General features: G+C 41.5%; 2 protein-coding genes across 2 annotated transcripts; one reads left to right on the top strand and one right to left on the bottom strand.

Annotated features, from left to right (window-relative positions):
* The first annotated feature begins 416 nt into the window (after positions 1-416).
* Positions 417-3,524, top strand: LOC106649984 (5-methylcytosine rRNA methyltransferase NSUN4). Its single transcript, XM_014367734.2, has 9 exons — positions 417-589; positions 667-852; positions 933-1,284; positions 1,356-1,538; positions 1,613-1,899; positions 1,962-2,086; positions 2,150-2,287; positions 2,357-2,505; positions 3,262-3,524. The coding sequence occupies exons 1-8, from the start codon at positions 509-511 to the stop codon at positions 2,496-2,498; spliced, it is 1,494 nt and encodes a 497-aa protein (XP_014223220.1). The 5' UTR covers positions 417-508; the 3' UTR covers positions 2,499-2,505; positions 3,262-3,524.
* LOC106649985 (sialin) lies at positions 2,517-14,723 on the bottom strand. The gene is made up of 9 exons (XM_014367735.2): positions 14,217-14,723; positions 7,579-7,748; positions 6,331-6,702; positions 6,133-6,220; positions 5,028-5,251; positions 4,065-4,217; positions 3,854-3,986; positions 3,539-3,777; positions 2,517-3,423 (listed from the first exon to the last, which is right to left on the bottom strand). The coding sequence occupies exons 1-9, from the start codon at positions 14,239-14,241 to the stop codon at positions 3,241-3,243; spliced, it is 1,587 nt and encodes a 528-aa protein (XP_014223221.1). The 5' UTR covers positions 14,242-14,723; the 3' UTR covers positions 2,517-3,240.

The raw sequence follows: 14,723 nt of genomic DNA, 5'->3' as shown, positions 1-14,723 counted from the left end.
CTGGATCCTATGAGATGCAATGGCTGCACGCGCCCTCGGGCGTCCACCTAAACATTTGCCGGACTGCATATTACGATTATGATTCCAATTGTACCAATTCTCATCGACGAATTTAAATTATTTACCATGTCCTTAATTTACTCCTTGAATTTTTGTTGCACGTTCGTGCATGCAAGAGACTGATTAAAACTTTTTTTTTATGACTCAAATGTACAAACAATTACACGACATTTATTTCCATTTTTTGCACTCTTCCTTTTGCTTAGCACGTTTCCTTGAAAGATACACACCAATTTTCTACTGCTGCTCTTTGAATGTGTTATTTAAACTTGTAACTAGCATTCATTGATATTCCTCTAGAAAGCACTAAACTCACTTGCCGTTTAGTCCCTAACTGTTGTATCATTGGATACAGCATGGAACATAACCTAATGCTATAAAATTGAAAAGTTTGTCTTGACTCTTGAATTTGAAAATTTTTATTTATTGTTTTGGTGACTCTTTCAAAATGACACGTTTGTTCGAGAGTCATAAATTGTTCAATATTTTCAAAGTGCCTGTTAGATACAAAAATCCTGACCATCACTGGGTAAATTACCTTAGAAATTTTGCAAATTTATGTGTAATATTAAATTACAAGTTTTCATCAATTTATCAAATTTTTAGTCAGTGTTGAAGAAAAAAAAAAGATCTACACAAAAAGCACTCGATCATTTTGATGATTTTTATAAAACAGTATATGGAGAAGATTGGAAAAATATACGGTCTGCTTTGCTAAATAATAAAGAACACAAATATGTCGCTATAGTAAATAATTTCAGTGATGTAGAAAGAATTAGTCAAGAATTAGAGGTAAATTCTCAATCCCCTATTTGTATTGTGCTATGTATTATTTTTTCTGTACGTAAACACTTATCTAATTTATAATTTAGACTATTGGCGCTATAGATTTAAAAGCAATTTACAAAGCTTTCAAAGCAACAATGAAAAACAATGAATTAAAAGAAGATGATGAAATCCACACCAAAGATCAGATTACTGTATTACAAAATATTATCGCTCAAAAACAAGAAGAGGTTACTAAGTATAAAAAAATAGATCCTGAAGATGAATATCCTACTGTAGAAAAAAAGAAACTACCTATTGATCAGTTCCAACCGACTCAACTTCAATCTATAGAAACAAGTGCAAGCAGTGGAGATAATAAAAGTCGTGTAATCCAATCATCATCTGGTATCGCATCTTCTCAATTATTTGAGTTTGTTCCTACAAAACAATTAATAGGTAAAAAAAATAATAATCATGCAGTAAAAAATAAACAGTACAATAATATTTCATGCATTTTATATTTACAGGAATGGATGATTGGGTTTTGGAGTCAGATCATTATAATTATTACAAGGAAGGTTCTGATTTTACTATTAAAGTTGTTGAAGAATCTGAATTAAACTTTCCAGATGCACTAAAAATTTATACCTATGAAGAAGGCAATCATTCAAAATTTCCAAAAGCTAAAACAGGATCAACAGGCGCTGCAGGTAAAATTTCATTATGAAATGATTGAAAAATGATTTTGAGTTCTTCTTATAAACACTTTTTTTCATTCTGATAGATTATTTTTGCCTTGATGGAGCTTCCATTTTCCCAGTACTCTCACTTGATCTACAACCTCAAGACACAATGTTAGATATGTGTGCTGCTCCTGGTGGCAAATCAATGATGGCTTTACAAACCTTATATCCTCGAATAATAGTTGCTAATGATATTCAAACTTCAAGGACTAACAGAATAAATGACTTTTTAGAGGAATGTTTACCAGATATGGGAGACTGGAGAGAAAAATTCTTCCTTACTCAAAGTGATGCAAGACATATTGATGAACAGAATATTTATAATAAGGTAAGTGATCATTATAGTTTTTTTGAAATACCATCTCTCAAGTTTTTTTCTTTATTGTCTAGATATTAGTTGATGTTCCTTGTACAACTGATAGACATGTACTTCATGAAGATGAAAATAACATTTTTAAAGGAACTAGAACTAAAGAAAGATTAAGGCTACCGCAGTTGCAAAGTGAAATTTTAGTGTGAGTAGAGTAATCAAAACTAAACATTCAATTAAATTTAAAAATGTTGATATTCAATTACAGAAATGCCTTAAAAATTGTTGTACCTGGTGGTACAGTGGTTTACTCAACTTGTTCTTTGAGTCCTGTTCAGAATGACGGAGTTGTACAAATGTCACTTAAAAGAGCTTATGAAGAACATAATGTTGTGTTTGTTGTAAAGTAAGTTTTATACTTGTTGGAAAATCCATTAAAAAGTAATATTTTAATATTTAATTAATTAACTTACAGAGATCAAACCAGAGCACTACTGCCCTTAAAATATTTATATAATTTTGGAGATTTTGGATTGAGATATGGTCACATTGTTGTTCCTTCAAAAAGTAGAAACGCGGGTCCAATGTACTTTTGTAAAATGGTTAGAGTGCAATAAATAATTTGTAAGTAAATCATTTAATTTAGTATATTTATAATTTTTTAATCAACATTTATATAATACATAATTCATCTTTGTGGTTCTGCTTTTGTTTAGAATATATTACGTTTAGGTTTTTACTTTCATAAAAAGTGAAAAAATATTTAAAATGATTCAGTCAAATTATATACCGTAGACTTAATGTGTAGGTTCATTTGTAAATATATAATTTATATATAATTTGTAAACAAGTACAAGTCTTAAAATTTTTCATAATTTCTCATAGTTGAATAATTAACTAATGTAAATGTCCCACAACAATACTCTTTTGCACAATTCATATATGTATTTATATATCTATGTAAATATTAGCTACAATGCATCAATACAAATTTGTAAATATCTTTTATTTATGTTTTTGTACTATTATTTATTGAGCAATGTACGTTATGTATAATACTAAATCGGTAAAAAAAAATTTTAAATACTATCGTACACACTATACCGTACAACTATGAAAAATCTTTATATAAAATGCTAATAGTGAGAATGTCAATATTTATAATAATGAGATTGATGAAAATTGTAATATCGTATAGTAAACGAAGTTTTGCGGGCGAGGGACATTTACTATCATTTTTGCTTCTCTTTTTTCAATTTCGACGGAATGAGAAAAAATCTCTTATGTCTCGATACTCCATCGCATTACACATACACATATATATATTTATCTGTTGTCGCTGTTAAATTAATAAAATAATTAATGTTTTGCCTCTTTCAGAGGAACAGTCTGTTCGGGCCTTTCGGAGTCTTGCGATGACGACGATTTGACTTTGTTCCACGGCTGTTCTTCGCCCGTGCCGAACATGGTATAAATCAGCATCTCTATTATGTAAAGGCCCACTGTCATGAAGAAGATTACTCTCCATGCTTCGATGGTTTGCTGTAAATATTTGCCAAAGTACAAGTTGTAAATAATGTTTTTAAATTTCATACGACATTAAAAATGATGTTAATAATGACATGGACTTGTTGAAGCGATTATTAAATATACTCACGTTTCCTTTGGTAATGTATCCAACGAAGATTGGCACGACGAATCCCGGTACTGTGGCTATGGTATTGGTTATCGCGACTAGTGTACCGGCAAAATTCGGCGCCAAATCAATGTGATTGGCCAAGAAACCGCAGTACATGCCGCCGATGCAGGTAATGCCGATCGTCATTAGAGCCACCGCCACGTTTTTGTCGCTCACATACGAAGCACCCAATAGACAAAACATTGGCACTGCTGATGCTGGGGAATAAATTAAAAAACATTCTTGATTAACTTCTGCGAGTATAATAGTCGAGCAGGCCTATTGGTAACTTACAAAATAGGGTGCCGATTTTTCGCGACACCGTGACAGATATCCAGTTTTTGTCCTGCATAATGGCGAGCAGTTTGCTAAGGCCAAGAGTAAATATCCACATGCAGAAGAACGGCAGAGCCGATAGCCAGGCATTCTAGAAAAATATGGACAGAACTCATGAATATTAAATTTAGTCGGGATATTTCTGATTAAAAACATTATATTCAATTACCGATGTTAGATCGTAGTGCAATATTTGATTCATGAAAGTTGGCAGCTCGATGAGAAGCATGTACCATCCGAAATTGCTGCAAAAGTGAGCAACTGCGATGGCCAGAAACGGTGGCGATTTTAGTATTTTAAACCAGGGTATCGTCGACAATTTCTGTAACAGAATCCATAAATACATTAGTTGCGACGTGAACTGAAATTATTTAATAGTTTTGTAAAGCGAGTCCTTTGCAGTTTCAAAATGATTTATGCAAATAAACTCAACTGATCGCTCGTGAATAGCAAAAAGTTTTGCTACAGAGTTATCCCACTGCCACAATGTCGCATTGGTATTCGCAGGGTAATGTATGCGACCTTATAATGGCTTCAAGTGGAATTCATTAGCCGAAAATAACACGAGTAAACGCCAATTATGAATTAATTATGCAATTAATTTCATTTCCCTCGACAAAATTTACCAAATTGAATAAAAAAAAACAAGTTTTTTGATGTTCTAGAACATTTTTTGAAGTAAATCTCTATAAATTAAAGAAATTTTTTACGAATAATCATTGTAGTTACTATTACAATCGAAAAATAGACATTACTGCAGTCGTCAAATTTGATTTTCGTAAAGTTCTAAGAGCTTTTTTGAAAGTTGTAAATAAGTTTGAGTTCTCCTTTTTTCGAAGATGTCCTAACGCTAAGTGCAGTTAATATCATAAAAATGTTGGAAAGCGACGAAAATGATTTAACATTTGGAAATGATTAAAAGTATTAGAGAGTTTCCCAGGAAATTATTACGTCGACGCCTCATACAAGGTCTTAAAAGTATAAAGTACGAGAGTACCGGACGTAAAAAGACTTGGTAGTGAAAAAAAGTTTATTTCGTTATTTTCCCTCGCTAATAAAACTCGAGCGAACTATAAAACTTTGCGTCTTTTTGTTTTTTGTTGTTGTTTGTTTCGTATATATCGCCACTCACCATCTTGTGACTGTCCTTGTTGTGACCCAGTGACATCATGATGTACTCGCGCTCCTCATCGGTGATCCAGCGCTGCTGCTCCGGCGAGTCCTGTATCATGAATCCCCAAGCGATGCACCAGACGAGACAGAGCAGACCCTCGACGTAGAAGACCCACTTCCAGCCGAGAGTCGCCGCTATCATGCCCGAGAGCAGTATCGAGATCACCGTGCCGAGCGCCGTGCCTGTAGCCAGTCATATCCGCGCGCGTGGACGAGAGCAGGAGGAGGAGGAGAGGCCGATGCAAAAGAAGAAATTACGTTGAATAATAGGCGCGGAGCATAGCTACAGCTAGTCGACGCATCAAAAGTCTCTATAGTAACAAGTGTGCACGAGCCGAAGCAGAGCGTGAACCACTTATACATCCGCGAACGCGCCGCGAGGAAGTATAACACTCGGATGTATATACGAGGAGAGCTCGCGGACTGCAGCGCACGATGCGCCGCGCGTAATTTTTTTTCTTGCCCCGCTATATGTGCCAGAAGCGCAAGAAGAAGTAGCAGAAGAAGAGGAAGAAGAAAATGGGAGGAAGAGGGAGTAATAGTAAAAGCGCACGTATCTAAGCCACACAGACTGAGACGCTGCCAGCGCGGCGTGCTTTTTATCGCTCAAAAGGAGCATCCTCTCGCGAGCGGGCTCACCTTATGTGTGCGCGCTCTGTTTTATCGGAGATTGCGGGAAATTCGATCGTTAAGGAAAATACGGCCATTTCGCTCGATAAGTCGATGTACGAAACGCCACAGCAGGAGTCTGCGTTCGCAGCTTTCGGAAGTCATTTTCGATACATGCCACGCGATATTTCATATGCGAACGCGTGAAAAATGATCAACGTTTCGATGCCTGCTTATAACGTGGAAATATAAAAAACTCGAGGTATTTTCAATTTCGAGATACGTCGAGAGGCGATATAATACCGAGAGATCTTGGCCGATGCATACGCGCGTATTCACGTGTCGAAGGATACGTCGTGCATTCGACATGTTAGTATATAATATAGGCATGCCGAGGCAAACGCAGCAGCATTGAAATTTATGCCGTTAATATGGCTCAGCGTGAATGTACTTACCGGCGTAAGCTATCGAGGCGAGAATACTTCGCTCGTTCGGTGGCGCCCATTTGGCCACCATAACGTGAATAGCTGGGAAGCTGACACCCTGTATAACATGCAGCACAAGCGCGCCATAATTTAGATATATATTTTTTCGATTTCAATCGAGAAAGAAATGCCGAGCGAGCTTCGACGTGGCATAATAGAGTGACTCACCCCGCCGATGCCCTGGATGATCCTCATGCAGATGAAGCTGGCCACGTGCATCTCGGCGGCGATGGGCATGAGGAGGGACGCGACGACGTTCAGCAGCACCGAGACCATGAGGACCCACTTGGCGGACAGGTACTCGGCCATCATGCCGCCGGGCATCAGCGAGACCAGGTAGCCCCAGAAGTACGAGGCCAGTATGATGCCGACCTGGTGCTCGTCCCAGACGAAGGGCCCGTCGATCTCGGGCTGCGACGCCGACGTCAACGAGCTCAGGCCCGTCAGGTTGTATTTGCTCGTCGTCGTCGAGTAGTAGCTCCTGGGGGTCGTTGCGTAGCCGCGCGGTCTCGCCGTTGTTGTCGTGCTCAAATTGGCCATCTGCCCGCGCCGCAAAACAAACAAACCATCTTGTGTATTGTATACGTACGTCGCAGTCGTGTAGGTATAATACGAGACGAGCTGAGGCGATCGAGGCTCTGATCGATGTGCTTTTATACTTTACACACATCGTGGCGGAGATACATCGCACGCCTATGTATATATATAATGCAGCAGCTTTGATGAATAGCCATAAAGCATGATTTCGATGTATAACGTATGTTTTTCCGCGCACGAGCTTGTTTCCGAGAGATCGCCTTACATACAAGATCGTTTGTCAAGTGACGATGCCGTTTTTCTTCCTCTTTTCTTTATTCGATCCTCGATGTTTCTCGCCCACGATGGATACGCGAAATTATTATCATATATATGCGAGGACAAAATTGTCGGGTGCTCGGTTGCATAGCTGTACGCGTCGGTTGTCGAGAATATAATATATAGTACCGTGGCAATTACCGCACGCGATTGAAAAGCTCTCGAGTGCCATTCTAAAACGGCGTTGCATACGTGCTGCACGTACGGTAGCGAGTAATTTGAAAAACGATATCATCGAATATATTCCTTTTTCCGTTCCGAAAATAGCCGCAAGCTCCGCTACTGCCACTCTGCTGGCGCGAGCGAGCTTCGCTTAAAAGCTTTGATGATAATTTCGTAATAACTGATTTCATTTCTCGCTGCCCCGCACGCAAGCGAGCGCAGATGTCAATGATTTCCTGTATAATTTCTGCGGCCAACTGAAGGGTGCAAAATGCGCATACGTCAAAAAGCTCGCGCCTTCAAAGGCCAGCGCCGCTCGAATCGCTAAATATTATTACTGTGGGCTGCGCGAGCTCGATCGTCGATTCGTCCCGTTATAATTTCGTGTGCATTCGTTACCTTGAACGTGGCGTTCGTGAGGCTCTGGTTGTGCATGAGCTCCTTGACGGCGGTGTGATTGACCATGGCGACGATGGCTATGCTGAGATTGACTTTGAAGCCGTATATGATGGCCATGCCGATCGAGCCCATGATCGCCATGCAGTACCTCGCGGGCAGCATTTTTATGCCTGCATCAACAGAAAGAGCATGAAGAAAATTAAACTGTGCACTTTATAGATCCCAACCTCGGTTTTTCGGGGTAACGACTAATTATGATAAAAATACGAGGTGCTAGAGTTTTCCGTTGATTAGTCGCTTGTTATTAAGTGCAGCGAGAATCGCTGATATCAGCCAATTTAGCTTGATTACTATTTCTACTCGATTACTCGCTTTTACAAAAAAAAAAAAATGTCCTTTTGGAGCATAACTCGATTAACTTTATCGTTCGCGCGCGCTCGCAAGTAGGAAACTTTGCCACGCGCATATACATAAGATGAAAAAAAAAAGGAAATTAGAAAAAAAAAGAAACGGAAAAAAAGTAAAAAGTAGCAAAACTTTTTGTCGGACTCTATCTCCGGAGCAGCGATGCTCGCACGCACGACGCAGCGACGTTAATCTTTCGAGACAGGTTCGCACGCGCGTGCATCGCTTTTCAAAAAGCTCTGTATATATATGTGTGCATGGGGCAAGTTGCCAATGTGCGCTTCACTTTACAAGCGGCCATTTAAACGAAACATTATTTGTTGCGAAGAGATATGGCGCTATTTAATAGAATTCGATACAGGGGGACGATGTTTATCGACAGCCTCATGCCGCGGCTTCGTAAACGGTAGCTCGAGGCCGGGCGTCTTTCTTAGCTCACGGTGCGCAGTTATGGAAAGGATTAAGAAAGACGTCGAGCAAGAAGTGGCTCAAAAATTAAATTTATGAACGTTGACCCTTTGCGGGGCGGGCGCAAATCCTGGACTCGAGTAAATAAAAGCTCTATATAGGCCGGAATATAACACGTGCTACGGTCGGCACACGGAACGCTGAGCCAAGGCTTTTACGATATTATTTTTTCGTCGATTTTATCGCGGAAACTTCAAGCTGTACGTGCTCGAAATTCGCTGATTTATCGGGGCTTGGGAATGAAAAATAAATCTATTTCTATTCTCTCGCTCTCTCTCTGTTACTCAATAAAGCGCGCGAGGGCGAATTTGAGTACATACCGGATGCGCACATACTCATGAATGTTCCGAATTATTGTCCGAACGGCGAATTGAAAATGTGTCCGCGTGTGGCAAACACCGATCATCGATGCGTACACAGGCCTCGTGAAAAGTTTTTGCAAACGCTATTACGTTCCATCCTTATTTACGATTGATTGTGCGCCTCGATATCGCGTCGCACGTCGCACAACGATATACGCTCAATTCATACGGGAAACGAATGTACACAGTCCGTCGCGCGTGCAAGCAACGTTTATCGTTGCTTTTTCCTTTTACTTCGCTCGTGGTCGTATGTGTATACCTGCCCCTCCGCGAGCGAGCTTCTCGGCTTTGTGTATATAAATGTACACTACATCTCATATGTATATAGCCAAATCGCATGTTTTATTCATGCTGTGGCCGTGGAAATTCTCTAAAGCAGAAAAAGTTTTATCTGGAAATGGCAGTGCGTATCGCGTTATAATATAATAAAAAGCATAAAGAGCCGAGCTCGCTCGTGGCCGGCCGAAGCTCTTATTTTTATACATGCACGTATCTCTCGTGGACGCGCAGCCAAGAGGCCTATAGGACTGACGTGCTACGTGGTATACATATTATAAGCACCTAATTTTTATCCATGTCAGGCTGATATTATGGTGTATGCGCGTGTATAGCTCGAGACCCAAGCAAAGGCACCTCGGGGAAATCATTATACCCTCGCTGTGAGCTGCTGTTCTGTGGCTTTCTAGCGCAAAAGACAATTTATACCGAAGCTAAGAATCGAGCGCTGCTGCTGCTTCTCCTGCTCGTACGTAAGTACGCCCTATCTTATCGTTCTGCGCGCTTAGCTTGATACATTTTTTTCTTTTTTCTCGCATTTTTTTGTGCAAATCTCTGAATTTCGAGAGAAAGAAAGAGAAAGAGACAAAGCGCAGCTCTAAAAATATAACGTCCTAAAAAATTCCAACGAATTGCGCTTAATCAAATTTTTTTATATTGGCCAAGCGTCGATATTTTTGAAATGTAAAATAAAGTAGAAAAGTCTAATGAAATCATTGCGATACACGTGTTGGCGCTGCTATATTAGTGTGTGTGCGTGGCGCGCGTGACATAAATCAATTGGGTTATAATCCCCAATACGTCGTCGGCGCGCATATTACAAAATCCAATAAAACGAGCGCGCGCGAGCGAAATTGCCTCGCGCGTGTCCGACGAAAGCTCGGCGTGCGATCATCGCGTTTGGCGCCTATATTATGTATGTTTTGCCCACGAGCGTCTTGTTAACGCGTGTGTAATGCGGCAGCGATCCGAAAGAGCAACCAGTCGAATGATGAATTCTCGACTGGTTGTACTCGGCGCGCGAACGATTCACATTGCTCGCAAAAATCCAAGATCGCACGCGTGCCGCGTACAAGCCGAGCTTGGCATGCTTGCACAGTCTTGAGCTTTTGTTGCGTCATGCATGACGAGCTTGCGTGCAAGGGAGGCTAGCATACGTCGATACGGCGCGTAATTCTCCGAGTAGTTGGTCGATAATTGCAGCTGGATCGAGCATTCCATAAATTCGTAATCGCGGTCCTTCTCTTTTATTTCTTTTTAAGGAAAAAAGTATAGCGTTTAAGATCGAATCTCTTGCATGTGCTCGTATAGTCGTTCGACCTGTCTGTCGACGATTTTTAACTTCACAGTGCAAAGGTCCCAGTGGTTTGAGCGTCGCACGTACGTACGACAGAAGATATAAACGAAAGCGAAACACAGCATGTTAAACAGAAGCCTATACATATCGCAGATACGAAGCAAATTTGAATTTCCAAGTGCACAGACTCGTGCAGCTCGCCCACGCACGCACGTATATACAATATAGGTACACAGAACAGTGTATACACTCGCTAAATACGCGCATACAGACAGCGCATGTATCTCGATGTTAAATCTGGAACGACGGGACGTATAATGTATTATATATAGTATGCAATGCGCTCTCGACTCGCGAGTTTTAAATTCGATATAAAGCAAACTTTCGTGAGCTTTTTATATCCCCAATTATATTACCAAACACCCACTGAGTACACAGTGCACGTACGTGAGCTTTCATAAAATTTCACGCGTCAGCTCGCTCATTATACGACAATGCTCATTGTTTATTATTTGCGCGCAATATCCGAAATTGATGCTTACAGCAGTGATAGGTCACCAAACAAAATTTTAATCGAGTGCCTGCAAACAGGCTATTGTGGCTCGAATACACTGGCCAACAACTCATGCATGATATCATAGTCAGTATTTACGAGCTTTATTTTCTCCGTGCCGCTGCTCGTCGTCGAGATGATTGTCCGTCGTATTAATAAACTTTATTATTATAACGCCAAAGTGCACTGCAACGCGCAATGATATCCTCCCTTTTCTTCCCTCCTTCATTTTGTCTGTGTACACTCGGCTCATCGTCTCGTGACGACATGTATACGATCGCGCCCGAATAACGGCTGCAGTGCACTCCTTGATTACAAAGTCGTTTAGCGACCGGGTGGCTAATAAAATGGCTAATGATCATTATTAATATTATTATTTCGTTGGCAAGGCCGTTTCCACACCGGCGTGTTTAGCTTTGCGCTTTGCGCTTAGTGAGACGTGTATATTTGCATATGCATTGCTAGATAAATGCAGCCAATTTCAAGCTCCTCTTTTTACGTTGTCTCATTTTCTTCTTTTCCCTCTCTCTCTCTCCCTATCTGTGATTGCTTTGGAGGAGAGAGAGAGGAAAAAAAGGAAGCCAGATAAGGGAGAAAGAAAAAAGTTGTCTACCAACCTAGGTGAAGGTGAAAAATAATATGAAGGAAACTTCTTGAAGGCAAAGTTGAATGAAATTAAAAAATTTGCTTGTAAAACACGCAGAGAGAAGTATCGCGTGTATCGACGGGTTCCATGTCCAAAATTGAACCTATCGCATACGCATTACGCACTGTTGTATGCGTATATATATGCGCTCGATATTATATGTGCTGAGCGCCCAACGCAAACTTGTTAATTCAATGAGACGAGCTTGCAAGCTCACGAGTATATATCGAGCTTTCAGCGTCGACGTCGACGTACATACACAATATATAAGCCAATATAATATACAAACGCGCTCGTGCGCGCGAGAGCTAGAAAATGAGAGAGAGAGACAGAGAGATCGCGCTTGGTAAAACTTTCTAGCTATTATAAATTACAACGCATTATGCATGCATGCATGTATGTGTACCTTAATGCTGCACGTACGGGACATACAGTAAGATGTATTAATAAGTTTCGAAAATAAGTTAAGTGATTCGAAGCACGAAAGCAAATACGTCTCGTAATTAGCCAAAAGCTTTTACTCGCAACACTTGTTAGCGACGAGTTTATGCGCGTATATAAATAATAATGTACACGCGGAAAGCGTCAAAGTTCGCAGAAAGAGAGAAAGAGAGAGAAAAATACATCGTTTGTGCCACTTTTTTCAAGTTTTACGGAATAAGTCGACAAGCTTTTGGATTTATGCCGTTGAAGTTTCTGCGATTTAACAAACGCTTAATGAACGTCGTACGAGTGCTTGCGGAGCATATATGTGCGTAAAAAGAGAGAAGGAGAGAGCTAGAGATGAAAAATCGATGAGTTGAACTTTGTACGAAGCCATTGTTGCTGTACCATATGATGAAGCTGCGAATCGGCATTGCGCCATCCGTACACCCGAATTTATATACACTAGACAAGAGAGATGCGACGCGCTCGTGTGCTCTGGTCTCTCTGGACGGCTGCTGCAGCTTTTGCTCTCTCACTCTTGTAAATTGTCAGAGGTCATTTGTCATTCGCGTGCGCGCAAGGTGACCTTTCCCCAACCGCTTTCATCGTCGACTTTCATAAGCGTACATATACGTACGTTTCTTTTTTTGTACCTCGCACAGAATTGACGATATTTAGCACAAGCCTATTGAGCATCGTTTCTTTTTGCCGCGTCTCGTATACAGCCACTACTCACATGTCCGACGAAATTTTCCACGTGCATGGCGTAAGAAGTAGCTGAAGAAGGAGAGGGATCTATTACCCCACAGGCCACCCAAGCTCCAAGTGTGTATACGTGTGTACGTGTGTGTATGTACATGTGTGACGTTATACTGCGAGGCGGTAAGTGAGCGAGCACGCGAGATGCAATCGCTTCTCACTCGCTCTCTCCAGCCGAGAGCTTTTATAACAACTATATGCAGGTAAACAGAACAGGCGCGTATCGCAGCCGCACACATGTATATTGCACTCGCGTTCACAGCTCTTGGCAGCTGTACACAGTAGCGTAAAAACGTTTCTGTCGTTGATGTGGCCCTTTTTCCCCGATTACGTATACATAATACAAACGCACGTCGATGCAAGAAAAATAATGGCTCTATTGCGTCAGTGCTATAGGAGGGTGGAGAGAACAGCAGCTCGGTTTTTTCATTTTCATAGAAAAACACGAGAACAATGGAGAGAGAAAAAAATTGAACTTTAATCGTGGGGTGAAATAAGGGTCGTTGCGGTAGGTTATAACGCAGAATGGGGCGCGAGGGAGGGTCTAATTTTCGCGGGAAATTATAAACTTTATACGTAGAAAAATGAGTAACAATTAGAGAATCGGCGATGATACATACATTAATGCGCGTGTATAATTTCATCCCTTTGTGCTAAACGCGCCGATGTATGCGCTGGCTGTACGACTCGCGCGCTTATAAATAATTGATCGACCTTATGGCGCGCGACGACGACGACGACGACGAGGCTCGCGTGTATGGAGTAATATAATGCCCGAGTTTGTGCATATATGTAAAGATTCGACGCTACGCGCGCGTTATACTTATGTATTACTTGCGGGCCGGGGAGTTTATTCAACTTCTCTCTTTTACGCCCACACACGGCAGCGGCGTACACGTACGTGCATATAAACTTTTGCGCCAGCTCGCGCACACAGAGTGTATAAATATATCACCCATGGACGCGTGCATATGTACAAGGCACACACATACACACACACACACGACTACACGAGGTACACACGGACTTGTGAATAAAACATACATGCGCCATCCATGAATATAGTTACCAACAACAAAGAGAGGGAGAGCGCACGAAGCTCGGGAACATTAAACTTTTATTCGCCGACTGACAAAAGGCGCGCGAGCGAGCGGCAGCCCTCGCTTCTTCTGCTTATAATTTACCCGGATCTTTATATCTGTATAGCAACTCGAGGATGTACGCGTTATATATTGTAGGAGACTCGGTAGCGCACGTACAGCCACCCACAGACTTTAATAAAACACGGGAATATTTGGCGCGCTCGTTCGCTCGGCGACCGGCCGCTGCGTGACCAACCCCTTTTCCGGCTCTCTCTCGCTCTCGGAGCTTTCATCTCTCTAAGCCAGCCTACCCTCGCCAGCCACGAGTATTTGTGTATACATAAAGTCTGCTTATAGCACTCACCTGTTCTCTGTTCAGCGGTGGCCATGGCTCGATGAAAACACTCGATTTTATATTACTATTTTCAACAAAAACTCCAACAAAACCGAACGAGCAATGTTTTAGATACAGCGCTAGATAAGCAGTACTGTATGCGAGAATCTTTAAACAACGATAGAGAATTATGCCTGCGATACGCGAGAGCTTTTTTATCTTTTGTCGAAAGCGATAAAAACTTTGCACTGCTGCTGAAGGCGGTGAGGCGCGCGCTACAGTTGTCAAACTATCGTCGATACGAAATTCGATTGACGCTCATCTCGGGGTAGAACGCGATTTCTCTCATCGTAGGCGATGTTTGGTCGAGAGAACGAAAGCAGAAAATTCCAGTGGCCAAGATCGAGCGTTGCTGCCGCTTCTGTTGTGACGCTCTCTCGGCATGCGGGAGTCGCGCAGCAGCACGACGGATTTGACGCGCGCGACCGCGCGTAAGTACCTATGTGCGCGTGGGTGCGTGCTCGCGTGTGCTTTCGG

Source organism: Trichogramma pretiosum, unplaced genomic scaffold (assembly GCF_000599845.2).
Source record: "Trichogramma pretiosum strain Unisexual culture from Peru unplaced genomic scaffold, Tpre_2.0 scaffold48, whole genome shotgun sequence".
In the NCBI taxonomy this organism is placed as follows: Eukaryota; Metazoa; Arthropoda; class Insecta; order Hymenoptera; family Trichogrammatidae; genus Trichogramma; species Trichogramma pretiosum.
The sequence above is the reverse complement of the archived record's forward strand: the minus strand, read 5'-3'. Positions and strand labels throughout refer to the sequence as shown.